Below are 20,591 nucleotides of genomic sequence, written 5' to 3'. Positions count from 1 at the left end.
AACCACTGTGTTCCATCTGGGTTCCTAAAGTCATTGAGGGAAATAAAGCTCACACAGACAGACAGTGTGTAGCATGACCTGAGCCTCACGGTGTCCTCTTTTCTGTACCTGCAGGGGACAGGAGCATCCGGTGAATGCGGTACGTATTCTGGAATCAGCCTCTTCCTGAGACAAAACTCTAGATGTTAATGCAGGTGGGGCATCCTTGCAATCCTCAGTCTGGCGAGCCGCCCTGATTGGGTTGTGGGGGTGTGGTGGACAGGAGATTTCCCAGGTGAAAAAGTGTGTCCATGTGTCTACAGTCCTAGGAAGCCATTGTATTCCCTGTGTGTGGTGTGGGTGTGTGTGCATGAGGCTTGGTGTTGGGGTGTCTTTTGTGGCTCTATGGGGTTGATTGTGAGTGTGTGTGTGTGTGTGAGAGAGAGAGAGGGACAAAGACAGATAGAAAGACAGAGAGACATAGACAGAGGGACAAAGACAGAAAAAGAGAGAGATGACCGAGAAAGAGACAGAGAGGGGGAGAGAGAGAGAGAAAGGTGTTTCTCCAGGAGATATGTCAGACAGATACTGCATGATGTCACCCTTCTCCAAAGCCATGTTATCACACTGCGCACTTTAGAGCCTTACTGCAGTGGGTGGCCCAGCAGGGGCACTTCAGTCCATGCTTCAAAACCAGCAGGCTCCATACACCCCAGCCTCGTGTCCATATCCAGCAACATTCCATGAATATTCTTGAGCAACAAGAGGAATGTGCTGACGGGTACTCTGTGTCCTAGATGCCTTGGAGGAAGACATGGATCCCATCAAAGGAGACAGCGCCGGAGGCACACCTCTCGCCATGGTGAGCTAGAAGTTCTTTGTCCGAAAAACAGATGTTGCTTTCTTGGTTTCTTTCCAATCAAATTCGGATGAAAATCAGACAATGTATATTTGGGATTATACATATAGATCTCATATAATGTTTCTTTTTGGGAGAGCATGGAGTGGTTGTCTCTGCCAACCGTTAGCTGATCGAGAGGACATTTACCATTGGCGACACCAAACATGGTTCTAAACGCTGTGGTAGGATCCTGTCCCTCAGTAACACTTTCTCCTGCTTGGATGAAGCATTTTGTAGTCACCGTCCTGAATGGACTGGACAGACATGTCCCCCAGGAAAAACAACTTCCTAAGGCATCCAGTTCACTTACTTTGGGGTCATTGGACTCAACCACTGTGTTCCATCTGGGTTCCTAAAGTCATTGAGGGAAATAAAGCTCATGCAGACAGACAGTGTGTAGCATGACCTGAGCCTCACGGTGTCCTCTTTTCTGTACCTGCAGGTGACACCATCAACCACCACCAGCGAGAGTGGTACGTATTCTGGTATCAGCCTCTTCCTTAGATAAAACTCTAGATGTTAATGCAGGTGGGGCATCTTTGCAATCCTCCGTCTGGCGAGCTGCCCTGATTGGGTTGTGGGTGTGTGGTGGACAGGAGATTTCCCAGGTGAAAAAGTGTGTCCATGTGTCTACAGTCCTAGGAAGCCATTGTATTCCCTGTGTGTGGTGTGGGTGTGTGTGCATGAGGCTTGGGGTTGGGGTGTCATTTGTGGCTCTATGTGGTGTGATTGTGAGTGTGTGATTGTGTGGGAGACAGGGAGACACGGACACAGACAGAGAGATGCACAGAGGGAGAGGGAGAGATGGAAAGAGTGAGAGAGAGATTGCATATGTCTCCAGGAGGTGTATCCCACTGCCACTGCACAATTCCCATTGTCCACATTCTCAAAAAAAAAAAAAAAGAAAGAAAGAAAGAAAGAAAGAAAAGAAAAGAGACGAAAAGACAAGACGAGATAAAGAAATCTCATCACAGGGCACACATTATAGCCCTATTACCACGGGAGGCCCAGCGGGGCGTTCAGCTCGTGCCTGGGAACCAAATGCCTCCATATGCTCTAACCCCATTCATAGAGAGCAATACTCCTCGAGGCATTCTTTTCTTTTTTTTTTAAGATTTTATTTATTTGAGAGAGAGTGAGTGAGAGCACAAACAGGTGAGAGGGGCAGACCCTTGCTGAGCAGGAAGCCCCATCCGGGACTCGATCGCAGGACCCTGCGGTCCTGACTTGAGCTGAAGGCAGATGGTTCACCGACTGAGCCACTCAGGCGCCCCTCCCCACATCTTTCTTGAGCAGCACCACTAATATGCTGACAGGTACTCTGTGTCCTTCTAGATGTGACTGATGATGGCACTGTCTGGTCCTGGCTTTATCAGAGGATCACAGAGGAGGAGGGCCTGCCTCTTGCCAAGGTGAGCTCGCCTGTCTATCCCCGAGGAACAAATGTTGCTTTCTGGGTTTCGTTCCAATCAAATTCAGATGAAATTCAGATAGTATACTCTGTGTTGGCGAGTTGAACATAATACTAAAACAAAAATCATTTTCCTAATGTCAACTGCTTGTATATGGAAATGAAATTATTTTTATATACCGATTTTATGTAAAAAGCTATATATAGTTTTGAGATTCTACATATGTAATTTCCCTGGTGGGGAGAGCGTTGAGTGGTTGTCTCTGCCAACCGTTAGCTGATCGAGAGGACATTTACCATTGGTGACACCAAACGTGGTTCTAAACGCTGTGGTAGGATCCTGTCCCTCAGTAACACTTTCTCCTGCTTGGATGAAGCATTTTGTAGTCACCGTCCTGAATGGACTGGACAGACATGTCCCCCAGGAAAAACAACTTCCTAAGGCATCCAGTTCACTTACTTTGGGGTTGTTGGACTCAACCACTGTGTTCCATCTGGGTTCCTAAAGTCATTGAGGGAAATAAAGCTCACACAGACAGACAGTGTGTAGCATGACCTGAGCCTCACGGTGTCCTCTTTTCTGTACCTGCAGGGGACAGGAGCATCCGGTGAATGCGGTATGTATTCTGGAATCAGCCTCTTCCTGAGACAAAACTCTAGATGTTAATGCAGGTGGGGCATCCTTGCAATCCTCAGTCTGGCGAGCCGCCCTGATTGGGTTGTGGGGGTGTGGTGGACAGGAGATTTCCCAGGTGAAAAAGTGTGTCCATGTGTCTACAGTCCTAGGAAGCCATTGTATTCCCTGTGTGTGGTGTGGGTGTGTGTGCGTGAGGCTTGGTGTTGGGGTGTCTTTTGTGGCTCTATGTGGTGTGATTGTGAGTGTGTGTGTGTGTGAGAGAGAGAGAGAGAGAGGGACAAAGACAGATAGAAAGACGGAGAGACATAGACAGAGGGACAAAGACAGAGAAAGAGAGAGATGACCGAGAAAGAGACAGAGAGGGGGAGAGAGAGAGAGAAAGGTGTTTCTCTAGGAGATATGTCAGACAGATACTGCATGATGTCACCCTTCTCCAAAGCCATGTTATCACACTGCGCACTTTAGAGCCTTACTGCAGTGGGTGGCCCAGCAGGGGCACTTCAGTCCATGCTTGGAAACCAGCTGGCTTCATACACCCCAGCCTCGTGTCCATATCCAGCAACATTCCATGAATATTCTTGAGCAACAAGAGGAATGTGCTGACGGGTACTCTGTGTCCTAGATGCCTTGGAGGAAGACATGGATCCCATCAAAGGAGACAGCGCCGGAGGCACACCTCTCGCCATGGTGAGCTAGAAGTTTTTTGTCTGAGGAACAGATATTGCTTTCTTGGTTTATTTCCAATCAAATTCAGATGAAAATCAGACAATGTATATTTGGGATTATACATATAGATCTCATACAATTTTCCTTTTTGGGAGAGCATGGAGTGGTTGTCTCTGCCAACCGTTAGCTGATCGAGAGGACATTTACCATTGGCGACACCAAACATGGTTCTAAACGCTGTGGTAGGATCCTGTCCCTCAGTAACACTTTCTCCTGCTTGGATGAAGCATTTTGTAGTCACCGTCCTGAATGGACTGGACAGACATGTCCCCCAGGAAAAACAACTTCCTAAGGCATCCAGTTCACTTACTTTGGGGTCATTGGACTCAACCACTGTGTTCCATCTGGGTTCCTAAAGTCATTGAGGGAAATAAAGCTCACACAGACAGACAGTGTGTAGCATATCCTGAGCCTCACGGTGTCCTCTTTTCTGTACCTGCAGGGCACAGGAGCATCTGGTGAATGCGGTATGTATTCTGGAATCAGCCTCTTCCTGAGACAAAACTCTAGATGTTAATGCAGGTGGGGCATCCTTGCAATCCTCCGTCTGGCGAGCCGCCCTGATTGGGTTGTGGGGGTGTGGTGGACAGGAGATTTCCCAGGTGAAAAAGTGTGTCCATGTGTCTACAGTCCTAGGAAGCCATTGTATTCCCTGTGTGTGGTGTGGTGTGTGTGCTTGAGGCTTGGGTTTGGGGTTTCTTTTGTGGCTCTATGTGATATGATTGTGTTTTTGTGTGGGAGACAGGGAGAGTCAGACACAGAAAGAGAGATGCAGAGAGGGAGAGAGAGAGATGGAAAGAGCGAGAGAGAGATTGCATATTGCTCCAGGAGGTGTATCCCACTGCCACTGCACAATGTCCAATGTCCACATTCTCAAAAAAAAAAAAAAAAAACAAAGAAAGAAAGAAAGAAAGAAGGAAAAGAAATTAAAAGAAAAGAAACGAAACGAAAAGACGAAATAAAGAAATCTCGTCACAGCGCACACATTATAGCCCTATGACCACAGGAGGCCAAGCGGTGGCCCTCAGCTCATGCCTGGGAACCAAATGCCTCCATATGCTCTAACCCAATCATAGCGAGCAATACTCCCCGAGGCATTCTGCTGCAGAGGTGAGGTGAGAGGCACATCCTGGAGCACATTTCTCTCTTCTCCTCACCACATCCCTTATACTGGGAGCAGAGCAAGACCTTCACTTGGCTCCATGGGAGAGAGGCTCATATGCAGCTGCCCGGAGACCCTCCCTGGCTGACGGGAATTCTAGAGGCCTGTGTGAAGGCTGCTGGGCTGGCAGCACACACTGGCTCTCACGGTCCCTCTGAGCTGGTCTCCTGGGACTGACTGGGCCCAGGACAGAGGCTCTGGGAAGCGGGGCCAGGATCTTTGCTCCTGTCAGATTCCACTGACAGCGACGGGCCTGGTCCCCACATCGTGGTCATGGCCCACCCTCGGACCTTCCATCCATCTGCTCGGGGCCCTCCCTAGTCCTTCCAGGTCTCAGGGTCTTTGGTGAACACTGCAGGTACTGGTGTTTATGTGGCCACACCAGCTGGAGAATGCCCGTCCCCCCACTGACAGACTAGGGGAATTCGGACAAGTACCATTACCTCTACTATCACATTCCTCTCCTCTCTGGGCTAGGACACTTACGGGCTGTCATCAATAGGAAGTGTGTATCAAGTGCCCAAGATGAGCCCAGGCATGGGGCAGTCTACTTGATTGCCCAGTTGATGGTCACTCTCATGGCCCAGCATCACCCCAGGCCCGTGGCAGCCGCCTCCATGTTAGCTGCATTGGCTCATTGATCAACTGATTGACTAGGGAGCATGTCAGTAAACCCATGATCGTTCCTCCACTGTTCCCATTGCAGAGAACAGTCTGGTTGTTGGAGGTGACAGGAGAAGGGAAATAAGGAATTAATGATTCAGGGAGAGAGGAGGGAGGGTAGCAGGAGGGAGCAGAGGAAGGTAGGAAATCATGAGGACAGAAAGTCATGGGCACCACGGTGGCTGCCTCTTGAAAGAATGGGCTGACAGGCACTGCTTCCTGGTCCCAGTTATGAAATCTGAGGGCTGGGAAGGGCCCAGAGACCCTGGACGCCTTTCTCATCAGTGAGGTAAAGGGATCACGGCCCCATGGGTGGTGAGGTGGGGGGACTGCGGAGCTGAGGGCAGCATTGAGTTTTGGGGTCGGGGACATAATCCCGGGGGCAGTGGCCTGAGTCCTCACTTCACCCTGATTGTCCCCTTTCCTTTCCCAAGACCAGGCCATGACAATGCCCACTGTTGTCCGTAAGGAAGACGACTTTGCAGGATGCGAAGACTCGGACCCATAGATCCACCATCCGCATGTAATTTATTTCCTCTTTCATTTTTATACTCTTTTTTTTTTTTGTAAAGATTTATTTATTTTATTTTGGGAGAGACTGAGATGGCACGAGTGGGGGAGGGGCAGAGGAAGAGAGAGGGAGACCCCAAAGCAGAATCCCCACTGAGGGCAGAGCCTGATATGGGACTTGACTCCAGGACCCAGAGATCACGACCTGAGCCAAAATCAGGAGTCACATGCTTACCCGCCTTTGCCACCCAGGCACCCGTCTCCTCTCTCTTACTGAGAAGGTCCTTTTTGTAGCTTTGGCCAAGTTCCTCTTTCCTGCTTTTTATGATCCTCCTCCTGCAGGACCTGGGCTCCTCCTGGCACTTGATGTTCTTGGATCTTCAAATCTATCATCTCTCTCTTCAGCCCTGTCATTTTTGGGGCCCAAGGCATGAGATGCACAAATGTTCTATTTCTACCAACTGTCACCAGCTCTCTTGGGAATCCTCTAAACCTAACCGCTCTCCTCTTCCAGAAAAAAATGTCTGATGCTCATGTGTACATTCATCACAATCCGAATTCTTGTTCCCCACGACTTCACCAACGATGACTTGGCTTTTCAAGGCCAACTCTAGACAACCTGATTGGAGCAAAATCATTCATTTGAGAAGCATCATCGGAAAGGAGGAAGCCCAATGGGCAGCACATTTTGGATGCTATGTTGAGGCCTCCAAAAGAAATTCTGAATCCAAAGTTGTTTCACTAAGAGACCGAAGGGTATATCCTTTTTGTTCTCTCCTGGACAGAACAGTGGCATACCTGGACAGTCATGGCCTAGGAGTTCACTGAAGGCCCCTCTCCTTTTCCCATGTGCTCGATCAAGACTGAAAAAGGAAATCTAAGTTTCCCTTGTAATTCAGTTCTTATATAATGTGTGAATGATCTCCGACTTTGTCCAGAGAACAAAAAATCCTCTAAAAAGGGTTCTCTTTACTTGCTCTCAACCTTGGCCAAAAAGAAATATAGAGTTTCACAAGAAATTACAACTTTGCCGGAACACAGTTCATTATTTAAGACATAAACTGTTTCAAGTGGGCAAAACATTTTCATCCTTCCATTAAAAGTAGCAAAACTTTCAGAAACCTGTGAGCTCCCTGGGTGCAAATACGCACTAGCGATGATGGCTCTCCAGTCTATTCCCTTGGGAACACACGGGCTCTCCCACTAAATGAGTAGCTGGAAGTTCCTTACCTGTAGGAATTTCACTACCCAGACTAGATTGCACTACCCTACTACGTGCAGACATGGCAGCATATTGCAAAGAGCTCTTGTAATAGTGCCCAAGGTTTTCACCAACAGCTTCAGGCCTCCATTCCTGAAATCTTCCTGGAAGCCTCTTCATGATCTTCAACCTCAGGAAGAGACATCAGAGAAAAACTGCCCTTACACATCCCCTGAAGGGACCCCTTCGGGTACTGTTTAAAAACAAAGCGGTGTAACTCCTGGGGGTTCACCCTTGGCTTCACATGTCTCTACTAAAATAAATAAAATAATTTAAAAAATCAGAATTTCACACAATTAGAGGGCTACTCAAACTGAGGCTTCTCAGAGATCCTCTGGAAATAGCCAGTCTTCAGAAGCAGGCAGCTCCCCAAGATTTTCAGAACAGCCAAATTGTGATGGCTAGTGGGCAGTTTCCACACAAGATATTGGGTCAAGACTCCCATTTGATTCTTTTTCTGTTTTGTATCTGCTCAGTTAAAATAATTCTTCTCATTTTTCATAAACCCTTGTTGCCATTCACCCAGAATGACCCCTTTACTCCCGCTTTCTTATTCTAATCATTCTACTAATTATTACCCTTGATAGGTCAGAACATCCCTGACGTCACTCCTGGGTTTCTGACTGCTGGATGTGCCGTCCGTCCGAAGACCCCCCATGGTATGTCCCTCTGGGAACTTCCGATTTCATCAAATGAAATGAATCACCAAGGTTGGACATTCCAACTCCTGTGTCAGCTCCAAACAGAGGCCACTTGTGATGATTCAGGCACACGACTTGGAGGAATTGCTACGTCTGCCCCAAATGAGAACAGTGTTCCCTTTGGTGGGAAGTGCATAAATAGAAAAAGCCTGTAAGAAATCTATCTCTAATGATGGCAAAAGCGGCTGGTAACTCTTGGCATGTCACTTAATCTCTCTACGTTTCAGTGCCTCCCACTAGAATATGGCTTACAGCCCCTGCTCTGCCCCCACCCACCTCAATAGGGCTGACCTGAGGATTACAGGAGATGGTAACAGGTATTGTCCACGAGCAGTAAAGCATCCACCCCATGTAAAGCTAAGAGTGAGCGTCCATCCTCTCTTGCTGTGGAGCCATCCACGTCCCCTCTCTGGATTCCACCACCACCAAGTGTCTACCTTATTCTTGCAGTCACTCAGTGATTGACCACTTAGGGTGATTATGAAACACCAGTCATTTATTTTATTTTTCTTAAGGCTTTCCTTGTGTTTATTTACTTTTAGCCTCATAACATAATTCTAATAAGTAGGCCACAGTCACATTTCAACATCTCAGAACAGGCAAATGAGACACAGAGGGGTGTACGTAACTTTCTCAGGTGCTCACGGCTCCTGCCTGGAGTCAAGAGTATCACCTGACCCCAAGCAGTGATTCTGAAAACTCTGCCTCTGGCCAAACAACAGGGGGCACCCTACCAATGACCCAGTTGAAGGTACTGTGGGAATGGACTCATTAGGTTCATTCAAGAAGAATGATGCTACTTTATTCAGTGACCCGTATGTAAGAGAAAACCATCAAAATGTGAAGCCACATTCTTCTCTTCTGTATGCAAAGGCAAATGATCAAGTCAGTCAGTATCACTGTAACTCCAGCAGTCAACGTGCATTTCTAACTCAAGAATGGGCTCACCTTTACCAGTAAACAACATCTTTAGCTAACGTACAGACCTTTAGCTGATGTTCGAACCAATATTGGCTGACACAGATCGCTCCCTGAAAGAGTGGTCTCGGATTTTAAAAAGTTAATAGGCATTATTGACAACAGGAGGTTTAGACAAATCTAAGAGTCGAACAGATAACATAGAAAGTTCCCATAACCCACGCCCCCCGACCCCAATTCCTCCACTAATAACATCTTATATGGATGTGGTGCATTTGTTATAATTAGCAAAACAATATCGATACACTTTTATTAACTGGAGGTCTAGAAAGGAATTCAATTTTGAAATATGCCCCAACATGGACGGACCTTGAAAACATATTATGCTCTGTGCGATAAAGCACGGAGAGAAAGACCAATATTGCATGATTCCACTTCAGGGCCCTGAAACCCTGCCACTCCAAGGACTTTGCGGGGAGGCCAAGACAGATGCCTTCCAGGTCTCCAGGGAGTCCAGGGTCTCATCAAGGCATGTGGCCTGTAAACAAGCAGGTGGTGAGCAGAACAGAGAGTGGAGGGCACTCCTCACAGTTTGAGGGGCTGAGGAATTTTTCCTAGGTCGGCTCTGGGATGGCAGGTCCACCAGGAGTTGGCTTGATGGACCCAAACAGGCTCCTGCCTGTTGGTGATGAACAGAAGGGAGGAGAGTGCAGAGCAGAGAGGCCCAGGGGAGGCAAGCTGCTGCGGGTCCGACTGTGGAGCCATGGTCCTCAGGAGGGGCAGTGTGTCCCCCAGGGGACATTTGGGAGGGACTGACTGCAATAGGTGGCTGCAGAAAGGGACCCGGGAGGCCTGGAGGCTGACTGAGCACAGTCCATGGGGACAGTAACCGTTGTCACCACTCTGCCCTTGCTGTCACGGACCCAAGAAGCCCCTCTGCTGATCCAGAGCTTTCTGGGTTCGTGGGGCACACATCTATTGAGTAAACACAAGTTCTTTCTGGACCCCACAACTTTCCGACTTTGAGGCCCACGTCATCTGTCAATGAGCAGGTTGGCTGTCTTCTGTGTTTGTGGATGCCACCGCACCCCACCAGCTCTGGTTTTAATCAGGGCAGGAGCACAGCTGGGTCCCGGGCTGGGTCTGACAGTTGGCATTGCCTCTTCAGACATGCGTGGAGGCGGTCTGGCGCAGCCTGGTTGGGAGGCTTGGTCATTCATAACATCTCATCAACTGCAATCCCTTGAAAACCAAGGAATTTTAGGAGCCATTCAGAGCTGCGGAAGCCCCCCAGAACTGAGAACATGCACCCCACTGCTTCCTTGGCAGGGGGTTATTATTTGCAGGGGAACTCCCAGGATGGGGGCCACACTGGGGTTTCCTGGGGGTGGGCGCAGAGGAGGGGCCGACAGCAGGGGTCAATGCTGAGCTGGCACCAGCTCCCATTCCCAAAGCTGGGATCTGTGGACAGACAGGATGACTGAGGGGAAAGACATGTAACCGTGGGAGAAGGGCGCACTTGAAGGAACATTCTAGGAGGAGGCACTGCCCTGGGCCCTTGGGAGGATAAGGGGGAGTGGCAGGAGGGGTGAGGAGGAAGAGAAAAAGCAGGGAGCACTGGGCCTGCCCCCCAGGAGCACTGCTTGGTTCCTGCCCTGTTCTCTCAGGTCCAACAGCCCTGGGGAAGATGAAACTGTGTCCACATCTTGGTGGTGGGAAGGATGAAGGGGAACGAGGGTCATGGGGGCCCAGCACTCAGAGTCTCCATCCATCACTACGGCTGTGCCCTCCCTCTCATGCTGGCAGAGGAGGAAGAATGTTGGGGAAAGAAAGCAGAGCGGTGGTGGCAGGGTGGTGGGAATGCGGGGTCCGAGGGGGGTGACGTGACAAATGTGTGGTCCTCCTGCCCTGCCCACAAGGTACCAGATCCCCTACCGCCCAGCCGGCACAGGCCCCAGCACGTTCACGAGGGTGGAGGTGGGGACCACGGTGAGGCAGTTCACAGCAGCCAAGCTGGCCCTGGAGTCGGCATACATCTTCAGGCTTTTGGCCAAGATGAAACACCACTATGGGCTGCTGCAGGTGGCCACCATCATCACCACTGAGAAGAGACGTACGACTCCGGGGCCCAAGTCCACTGTTGTGGTGCTGTGGGGAGGAGAGCTGCGCCTATATGGGAGCCATGAACTTGCTGGGTCCATGGCTTCCTGGGTCAGGCCCTGCACTGTCGCATGTCTGCACAGCCCGACATTTACCAGAAAGACAGGAATGTCCCAGGCTTAAAGCTGGAGACACGGCTCAGCGAGATTGTGTAACTGGCCCAGGGTGGCTCTGAGTCATCCTGTTGGAGCGCAGCTCCCTGAAGCCAGGCACTTGATTGCTGATGTTCAAAACCAGGTGCCCAGCTCAGCAGGGGCTCAATAAACAAGTTTTCTACCCAGCAGTCATAGGGAGATCTGTCTCCACGGACACTGCTTCCGTTCCAAGCACTGGTGAGATGTTTATTGTACATTGTCTTGGCTTATCCTCACAAAGGCCTGGGAAACAAAGCACTGTGAGCCCCAGTTCTACAGAAGTGGGGCCCAGACGGATTCGGTCATTTGCCGGGGACACAGCTGTGAGGCCGTGACATGGACACCCTCCACAGACACTCAGTCTCCTCCACCTACAGAAATCTGCTGTGGGTTCCCATCTCAGCGAGCACCTGACATGCCCTCCAGCCTCACTCTGGAATCTGCCTCAGCAGGCTCCCTCCCCAGGGCCGCCCCAACTCCAGGTTGGGAGATCAGGGCCAGACCCAGAGGTCTCAGGGAAGAGGGTGACAGGAAGTTGCTTGCGCACAGAGTAAATGGGTGGGCTCTGGGATTCCCCAAGCATCAGGCTCTGGAGCTGTGTGACCTTAGGCAAGGCTCTTCCCCTCTCTGTTCCCTGCACTCACCTGGTGGCCTCTTGGGAATCCTGAGGGCCAGAGTGGTCCGCAGAACTCCAGGGACAGAGTTGGTGCCATGGCTGCACTCAGAATGTGAGCCAGTGTCCCCGTGGCCTGCGGGATCACTCTAGGAGAAGATCTAGACAGTCTTAGGGAGGCATGAATTGAGCCCAGAGTGATTGGAAAACCATCCCAAGGGCCGATCCGAAACCTACAAAAGGTAGAAGGCAAAGGAGCCTAGCGTGCACTGAGCCCGTGCCACGCTCTGGCCACCTTCCAGGCACTGCGGCTCACTGCTCTCTCAAATTCCCTCACAAGCAGGCTGAGCAGCTGGGGAAGCTGATGCCCCACAAGGTGGAAGGGCCCACTGAGCTCTGGCACCTGCTCGGAGGCTGCCCCGGCTGGAACACCCAGCTGCTCAGGACAGGGCTGCTTGGCCCAGGCACACGGCTGACCCTTGCGATGGCCAACGGGGGGACGCTGGTGTCCCCCATCTGTGGCTTCGGAGCTTCCAGGGCTCCACACCTTCCGGGCAAAGGCCGTAGCCTGCTGTGAGTCCCCCGACCTCAACCGCCAAGCCTCAGTCCTCCAAGGATGCAGACAAATGCACAGCCCCTCCTCTGACAAGGTTACCTCTACTGCTAACTGGAGGAAGGAAGCCTTGAAGTCACTGGAGACGCCAAAGCTTGAGGTGGGTGGAGAGACAGCCATGCATAGATGGCCCCTGGCTTTTGGCACATAGTGCTGTCTGACCTGCAGCTGCCAGCGCAGGGGTAGGTTTGGTGAGACCGGACACAGGAGCCAGGAGAACCCCTCCTGCAGCTTTGGCCCAGGTCCTCAGGCTCCCTCTTGTCCGGGGCATGCTCAGGGCCCTGAGTGCCTCTCCCTAAAGCTCTTGCCATCTTCCTCAGAGTTGATGCAGCCCCGTAGGGAAATTCAGCACTTTCTAAGGCACAGGGAAAGCCAGGTTTGCTAAAGGTGTGACGTGACTTAAATTAAGATGGAAGCATTATCAGGAGTGCCCTCCAGGAGGCACCCTGGTCCACAGCGGGGCTGCTGCTGATGGGGCTGGGGGATGCATGCCCACACCTCAGCCCACATGCCAACCACCTGCACCACCTGCCTTGGGCCCATAGAGCTTAGGGGATGTCTGCCAGGGACTGTAGACCCCTCAAGCAGAGCTTCACCAATTGCCAGTATGCCCAGGAGGGTGGTCCTTGTGGCTGGTGAGGGGATGCAGGGCTCTTGCTTGGAGGGAGGAGGACCCCGACAGCCCAAGTGTGTGCTCCCAGAGGAGTGCCGACCGCAGTCAGGTGGAAGGGCTCCTCCCGCCATTACCTCAGGGTCGGCGATCATCACTGCTTCATTACCCACCACACATTCTCAACAGGATCAATCATCTTCATGATAAACAATCAATTATTCCTTCCTCTGTGGGGTTCCTCTGCTGCAATTGATGGGACGGGGAGATGCATGCTGGGAATGATCCACGCTCGGGAGCCAGGTCCCCGCTCCCTGCGCTCTGCACTCCCAGTCGCCAGCACTGTGGGGACAGAGTGGCAGTGACATGCCCCGGAGGAGCAGAGTGGGACACCGTCTGTGTTTCAGGCTCGGGTTGGCTTCCAGGAAGAAGGAGTCAGCATGACAGATGCACTGAGCCTGAGATCACAGAGAGAGTCCACAGGGGCCTGGATGTGCTCAGCAGAGCCCAGGTGTCAACTTCGAGATGTTGCAGGGACGTGTGGTTGCCACGGAGCACGTGTGGGCTCATCCTCCTGTCTGTCCGACTGTCTCAGGCAGGAGAGAGCAGCGCTTTGGGAGCAAGCCAGGGTCTCCTGTGAGGTCCATGCTGGGGCAGGTCCAGAATCGGCTGTGAGGGAGCCGCAGGTGCCTGCGGAACTGGGAATGAGCTCCCTGTTCTCTGCCCTCATAGGCAGCCCACGTCCTCATGCTTGAGCTCACATGGTGCCTTCCTGGAGAAGCAGCTGGTCACGTGTCCCTGGTCTGTTCTGTTTTGGTTGCAGAGCGTCCAGTGCCCCCCCCCCCGAGAGCTCCTGGTGTCACTGGCAGAAGTGACAGTGCACAGCCTCCGGCTCCAGTGGGTCCCGGGCAGCGACGCCCCCCCCCATCCACTACTTCACTGTGCAGGTGCGAGAGCTGCCCCGGGGAGAGCTGCAGACCTACTCCTCATCCATCTGCCACAAGGCCAAAGCCTGTGCTGTTGAAAGGTACCCAGAGCCAGGCACGCCCTCCCCAGGGAACAGAGCAGGGAATATGTGTGGGCCAGAGACGCACCTGGACAGCTGAGCTCTCTTCTTCTAGTGCACACTACCTGTACCAGGGACCAGGACTCCCACCTCCTGAGCCGCTCTGGCCTCTGCCCTGGGTCTGTCCTCTGGGCATGCCCTGTGCATATCATGTGCATACCCCAGGTCCCAGAGATGGATGAGGCACAGATGATGGGGCCAGGGAGCCTGGACGTATGGGCTCTAGTGCCCTATCCCCTGAGAGGCAGATGTGGAGGAGGGGGAGGTGGGGGGAAGGGGTGTCACAGGCTGAGAGAGTTGCACCTTCTCTTTGTGCTCTCTGTCCTAGTCAGCAAGGCAGACTTGTTCTGTCATCCATTAGTGATGGCTGAGGAGGGAAATTGGAGAGGCATCCCCACTGCACCTTGAGAACCCAGCATTTATCCAGCTGCTGAGGGAACCACCAAGCAAAGGTGGAGGGGAGTGGTGCCAACCACCACAGCTAAGTTCTTGGCACCTACAGCCTCATTGGGGCCCCTCCTCATGTTCCCACCCCCTTCTACAGTGAGGGACCAGAGCACCCCCTCTGCAGTGAGGGACCAGGACACCCTCCCCTCTGCAGTGAAGGACCAGGGCACCCCCTCTCTATGGCGGGAGAGCAGGGCACCCCCTCTACAGTGGGGGCCAAGGTAGCCCCCTCTGCAGTGGGGGATGAGGGCACCCCCCCCCACGCTATAGTTGGAGACCAGGGCATTCTCCTTTATGATGGCTCATAGGAGACCAGGGCTATCGAACCATCTAGGTGAGGATTCTCAGAAGTGACCTCAGGCCTCGTGTCTCCACAGCAGGCCTGGGCTGTGCAGGCTCACGCCACCCTGTAGAAGCCCCTGGGTCTTTCTGGTGGGCAGGCCTGTCTGGGGAGCTGGCCTCGCATCTTTCCTGTCCTCCTCCTCTGGCCCTGACTGTGGTCACATTCCCTGAAGCTCATGTCAGGCTGTGAGGGGGCCACGAAGGAGCGTGTCCCACCTGCTCTGAGGGTTCCAGGACCCTGGCCAGCACCTCTCATTGGGATGATGGAGGAGGCCTATACCCCATTCCCAGGCTGGCCAATGTTCCTCTCACCTTTCAGATAGAACACCATGTACTGATTCCCCCCCTATTCTGAGCACTGTGCTGTGAAATCTCACATTTCTCATTGAACCCACATGATAGCCCAGTGGGGGGAGATCATCGTCCCCATTCTACAGAGGAGAGCTGAGGATCGCAAAGGTCATATTCGCCTGCAGCCCCAGCACCTCCCACGGGTGCACCTCCTGACCCTCCTCCTTTGCAAGGCTGCCCAGCTCAGCTTCTGCATGCTGCTGAACCTCAGCCAAGGGAAATGAGCAGCCGGGGTGGGGGAGCTCCTGCACCGGCCTTGGTCCTCAGGCACTCTCTCCCCCAGCGCAGTTCAAGCTGTGGGGGAGGAGTGGGGGCTGGCATGTGGCTCTGTCTCTGCCTCTGACATGGGGCAACAGCAAAGTTTAGAGAGAAAAGGAGCTCCCTCTCCTGGGTTCAAGGTGTAAGCATGTGACTGGGGTGCCACGTGATGCACACGTGGGTGTTGTTAGCACTGGGCAGGGAGTCACCCCTTTGGGTAGCCATGTGAAAGACAGGAGAAAAAGGAACTCCAATGGCCTTTTCTGTCCCGGAGCTTCCTGAGATCAAACAGACAATGGTGAGCATGGGACGTCACGTTGGAAAGGAGGGGGCCATGTTTCCTGGCAGACAGTTTGATTTGGTGTGGGAGATGCTGTGGTCCGTCCCCTCCAGGGTCTCTTCCACTCGTCAACAGACACACGCCGTGGGCTGAGTTTCTAGGAAAGCAGCGCTTTGCACGTGGCCGTGGTGTGGCCTCCCTCCTGTTCAACAGCCTCAGAGCAACTTTATCCTTCTCTTTCTCGACGTTCTTTTTACATTTTACATTTGCCGATTGCATGAAATCTGCCAATGACCAGAAAACATAAAAGTTTAAACCAAAGTTCAAAGCAAAAAGTTTTGCCATCTACATCAAGTGGCCGTCCCCACATTTAGAGGGTGTGGGTCTGGAGCAGGAGGGAGGTTCTGGGTTGAGGGACATATCGGGGCTGCATCCCGCAGACATGCAGTACCATAGAGGAGGAGAAGGCCCGTGGGCCCAGAGCCACACAGAGATTCTGGGTGTTACTAGGATGGGACAGCATCAGTGTGAGCTCAGCTGATAGCCGTGTATCCACCGATAACAGGGCCTGCCGTTCCTCTGCGTGTCCCCAGGGCGATGCGATGGACCCAACCAGGAGGGCCGGAAGGGGATTCCTGTGTGAAACTAGAGGGATTCAGTTCAAGTCAGGATGCTGGCCCCATCTCCACGGGGTTCTTTCTTTGCTTCTTCCATGCCATTTAAAAAAATAAAGCCACGTGAAAAGTCAGGTTAATTTAAATGGCCAGGGATATTCTGCATGGGTTCAATATTCTTTGATCTTTGTGGTGCTAATCACGAGTTCTGAATAGATGAGGCATAAAGGCAGCGGTAGGTAGCCTCTAAAATGATCAGGACTCAGGCTTTATTTTCATAATCAAACCGGGCAAATGAATGTAGGGAGCTCCTTCTGTGTATGAGACTCTGCCTCCAGCTCCGTGGCAGGGACAGGGACAGGAAGCCGCCTCCCGTGCCACCCCACCTGAGTACTTTGGCTGTGGAGCTGAAAAGCAGGTCAAGCACAAGCTTGGTTTCTAACTGTGCTTGCTTCCTGCGAGCTTGGACAGTGAGCGTCCTGAGCCACCGACCTGTTCCCTCCCCAGACAGCTGGAGTTTAAAAAAAGGTGTTACCTCAAACATTTACCTAAATCCAGCCAGTTTCGAGTGTGGATGGCAGAAAGCTGGTGGGTAGAGGGTGCTGAGTGGGAAAAGGCCAAGGGAGTCTGTGCGTGGCAGGTGCATCTGGGGACAACGAGGTGACTGTGGGCAGGGGTAGAGGAGGACTTTGGGGAGACAAGAAAGAGGAGGTCACATGTAGGAATTGCCTATTCCATGAGGGGGTCATGTCCTGTGACTGTCATGGCAGCCCTGGGAGGGCCGGGTACCAGTACCGCCATTCTCACAGATGAATAAAGGGAGGCTCAGAGAAGTTTGAGGACTTCCCCAGGCTTGGATGCCAGGACAAGACTCTGGATTCTGGTTGGGCCGACCCTGATGTGGGCCTGGTGTGTGAACAGGGAACAGAACTGGGGGAAATGAGAGGGGTTGAGGAAGAGGGTCCAGGATGGTTTGTGCCTTTCTTCACAGGTCACCAGCCCTGAAGTCCTGCTCTGCCTCAGGGGGGAGCACGGCAAGAGCCCGGGGGCAGGTGGAGGCCAGTTCAGGACTGGGAGGTAGACCAGGGGTCTAAAGGACTGGCTATGCAGAGATGAGGAGGAAGGGCTGGGTGAGCTTGCAGGGGCCGGGGACCAGGAGAGGGGACACTGGGACTGTTGTCACCTCCCATGGAGCTCCCTTCACTGCTGCTGGGTCCCTCTTGGTCTGTTTTTAGGGCACCTAGTGGTCTTCCTACCCCGAGGAGAGGGTGCTCCTGCAGCTCAGCCCCTGGGTGTGCCCTGTGGCCCCCGAGACAGCTAACAGTCCTGTAAATGACACGAGCCCGGGAAACAGGCCTAAAGCTGGGAACTCTGCTTCCTGCTCTCCGTGAACCCTCCCCTTGACCTCAGACCCTGGCGGACACACTTCCAGCTGTCTGACGTGTGTGAACTGCACCCCTGCTGTGTGTGCTGGGGTGGGAATGGAGGAGGCGGCCCTGCCTCAGATTCCAAAACAAAGCGTTGGAGAACAGTAGGTGCTAAACATGGAGGGATCAATGACACGTCTGACACATGTCCTCAATGTAACATGCTAAGTGAACATGAGCACTAAATACAAGGACGAGGGTCGTTTCTGGCACGCTGACATGTGCCAGACACCATGTTGATGGTGACGAGCGTCCTCTCATTCACCCCTCCTGAGTCCTACCCCCATTCCTTCCTCCCTCCCTCCCCTTCCTTCCTCTCTTCCTCCCTTCCTCGCCAAGAGCCTCCTAGGTGCGGGGCCTTGTTCTTGGTGCTCAGGGCACAGCAGTAAAGGAGACCACCTTGGTCCTGTCCCTGTGGGGGAAGGCAGACAGTCGTCCAGGAGGGGAACGGTTACTTACAAATCATGGTGGGGTTGGTGAGTGGATGGATGGGCCTAGAGGACAGTGTGCAGGGCACGGGCTCTTCCTGGAGCCACTTGAGCTGCTGCCAGAGGGTCCTGATGATAAGGAGAGCAGCCAGGATGCAGTGAGCCTGCCCTGGGTACTAGAGTCTCTTTCCTGTGCTGCTTCTAAACGGAATCTGCATGACCGCCTCATGATCTCAGTGCTTCTGTCAGCCCAGGTGAGATGCTTATGGCTCACTGACCTGCCCAAGGCTATGTGGGGGTTAGCATGTAGGCTGTTGGGCTTCAGAGTGCACGTTCCTGACAACCGCCCTGGGCCACCATCTAATCTATGAAAGAGAAGCTAATGCAAATATGGGGCCTCAGGTGGTTGAGGCAGGAACCCAAGGAGAAAACCATGTGGTTGTCACCAGAATTAGATAAAATAGTTCCTAGGAAGCCAGAAACAGATAGGAAACAATTTGTTTTATCTTTATAAAGGATAGCTCCCCCAGAAACCAGGAACAAAGAGCATTCTTAAGGATGGAACTTTGGACGCACCCCCAGGACAGCCAAGGCCAAAGCAAGGTCACCTGGCATGCCTTCTCCAGCTGTGGAATGGGGGCACAGAGAGGTCAGTAGACAGACCTGCAGTCGCGGACCAGCCATAGTAGGGTAAGCTGGCACGAGAGCATCCTTTGAGGTGCCGGCTGACAGGGAACCACTGTACTTCCATCTTAGGCAGAAGGGCATATGAAAACAGTTAGAGGAAGATTCTTCTGATCCAGTGTCCAAAGATAGTTATCAGTCTTTGAAAACACAGGAACCTTCCTCTAGGCAAAGGATTACCCAGACCCCATTTGCAAATCAGATGGAAGTGGAGCTGCTGTTATCTGACTTAGGGGGCATGGGAACCCTCTGGTCTCCTAGAGGATCCCTCAGAGCCTCCGGGGGTTCCACGGTGCTCGGTTTGAAACCCACGAGTTTACAGGTTGGCCTGGGAGGGAGGACAGAGGCCCAGTATAGAGGCGGTGAGGGTTCGCCCACTGGTAGCTGAGGAAGCAGGCAGAGTCCAGACCCACTCCTGCTCTCCTGGTCTGGGAGATGGACACAGGGGCAGAGCCTCACCTGAAACAGAGCTGTTGCCAGTGGGGCAGGGGTGGGGGGGGTCTCCTCATCTGCTCCTTCAGAAGTAATGGCAAGGAAAGCCACAGGAGCAGGCCAGCCAGTGACCCAAGGAAGACTGGAACATCCTCTGCTTAGAAGTCTTTCTGGAGTGTGTGTGGTACAGAACTCAGCACAGGAGACCATCAACACGGACCTGCTCAACGGAGGGAAGGAGGGAGGCCTGAGCGGTGGCAACGAGCCACGCACCCAGAGTATTCGTGCCCCTTAAATCCCCATCAGCAGGCAGGCGGGGACATTTTCCCCCACGGACAACTGGCATTACCTCTGTCTCAGGTACGGCGGAGAGGTTGTCCCAACACAAGATCCTCTTCCAGCCCCGGCCAAGCCTCTGGCTAGTCCTCTGGTAGGGGGCAAGGGCCTTAATGGGACTGGGCCTCGATTTTCTCGTCCTTGCAATGGGAATCACAGGAAGTCCAGCAGACAGAACTGCTGTGCAGTGAACCCGGGCACTGCCTGTCCAGGGAGTGGCGCTGTTGCTGACCAGACAAGTGCAGAAACGAGGGGCAGGCAGAGATGGTTTTTGGAGCCAGGTGGGCCTGGCCAGGGCAGACTACCACGAAGGGGCACTTCTGGGCAAGCAAGGAAATGGTTAGACGGGCCCTCTTTTCTGGCTCTGAATCCTGGGAGGGTTGCGGTAATCAGCTCCTCCTGAGAAATTCTCGCATCCCTTAGAGAGTGGTGATTTGCTTTGCAGGAGAAGCTCTAATGACAGGAGGGGCCCCGAGTAGAACCGCCAGCCTGGGACTGCCTGGACGTTCCCCACTCCCCTCCACCCAGAAAGCCCTCTGTTCCTGGGGGTCATTCAAGGAGGGAACACTGGCAGGGACCTCCGAGCGCCCGATGACCTTTGAAGGCCCTTCGCGCCCTCACCTCGGCCCGCACCAAAATGCAACCCCTCCCAAGGGGCCAGTTCTCTAGCCCTGAATGACAGGTGGCGACCCTAGCAGCCCGGGTGGCTGCAGGGCAGCAGGGTGAGTTGGCGCTGGGGCTCGGGGGTCCCAAACCCCTGGCGTTGTGGCACCAGTTCCCTTGGGAGGGGGCCCTCAAGGGCTGACCTAGGGTTAGGGTTAGCCCCCAGGAGGCTGGCAGGCCCGATGCACCAGCTGTGCAGTGAGAGGAGGGGCAGGCCAAGGTGAGGGCGCTGGGGAGCGGGAGCGTGGGCCCAAGCGTTTTGGC

The 20,591-nt window shown here is 53.1% G+C and overlaps 1 protein-coding gene across 7 annotated transcripts in view; it reads left to right on the top strand.

Moving 5' to 3' along the window:
* The window catches only part of LOC123789071 (uncharacterized), an 81,263-nt gene extending 73,149 nt beyond the window's left edge, over positions 1-8,114 (top strand). For 5 of the 7 annotated variants that reach the window (XM_087863939.1, XM_087863937.1, XM_087863936.1 and 2 more), the window contains 9 exons: positions 115-139; positions 777-841; positions 1,323-1,353; positions 2,216-2,292; positions 2,884-2,908; positions 3,551-3,615; positions 4,097-4,121; positions 5,914-6,002; positions 7,838-8,114. In XM_087863939.1, coding sequence (XP_087720065.1) covers positions 115-139; positions 777-841; positions 1,323-1,353; positions 2,216-2,292; positions 2,884-2,908; positions 3,551-3,615; positions 4,097-4,121; positions 5,914-5,987 — 387 coding nt within the window. In that variant the 3' untranslated portion in view covers positions 5,988-6,002; positions 7,838-8,114. The remainder of the gene's footprint in view (positions 1-114; positions 140-776; positions 842-1,322; positions 1,354-2,215; positions 2,293-2,883; positions 2,909-3,550; positions 3,616-4,096; positions 4,122-5,913; positions 6,003-7,837) is intronic. The other 2 variants (XM_087863938.1, XM_087863940.1) reach the window with 2 other exon arrangements.
* Positions 8,115-20,591: the final 12,477 nt, after the last annotated feature.

Source organism: Ursus americanus, chromosome 8 (assembly GCF_024610735.1).
Source record: "Ursus americanus isolate L20-20 chromosome 8, mUrsAme1.1.p, whole genome shotgun sequence".
Classification (NCBI taxonomy): Eukaryota; Metazoa; Chordata; class Mammalia; order Carnivora; family Ursidae; genus Ursus; species Ursus americanus.
Note: the sequence above shows the minus strand (reverse complement) of the source record. Positions and strands in the feature narration are given on the sequence as shown.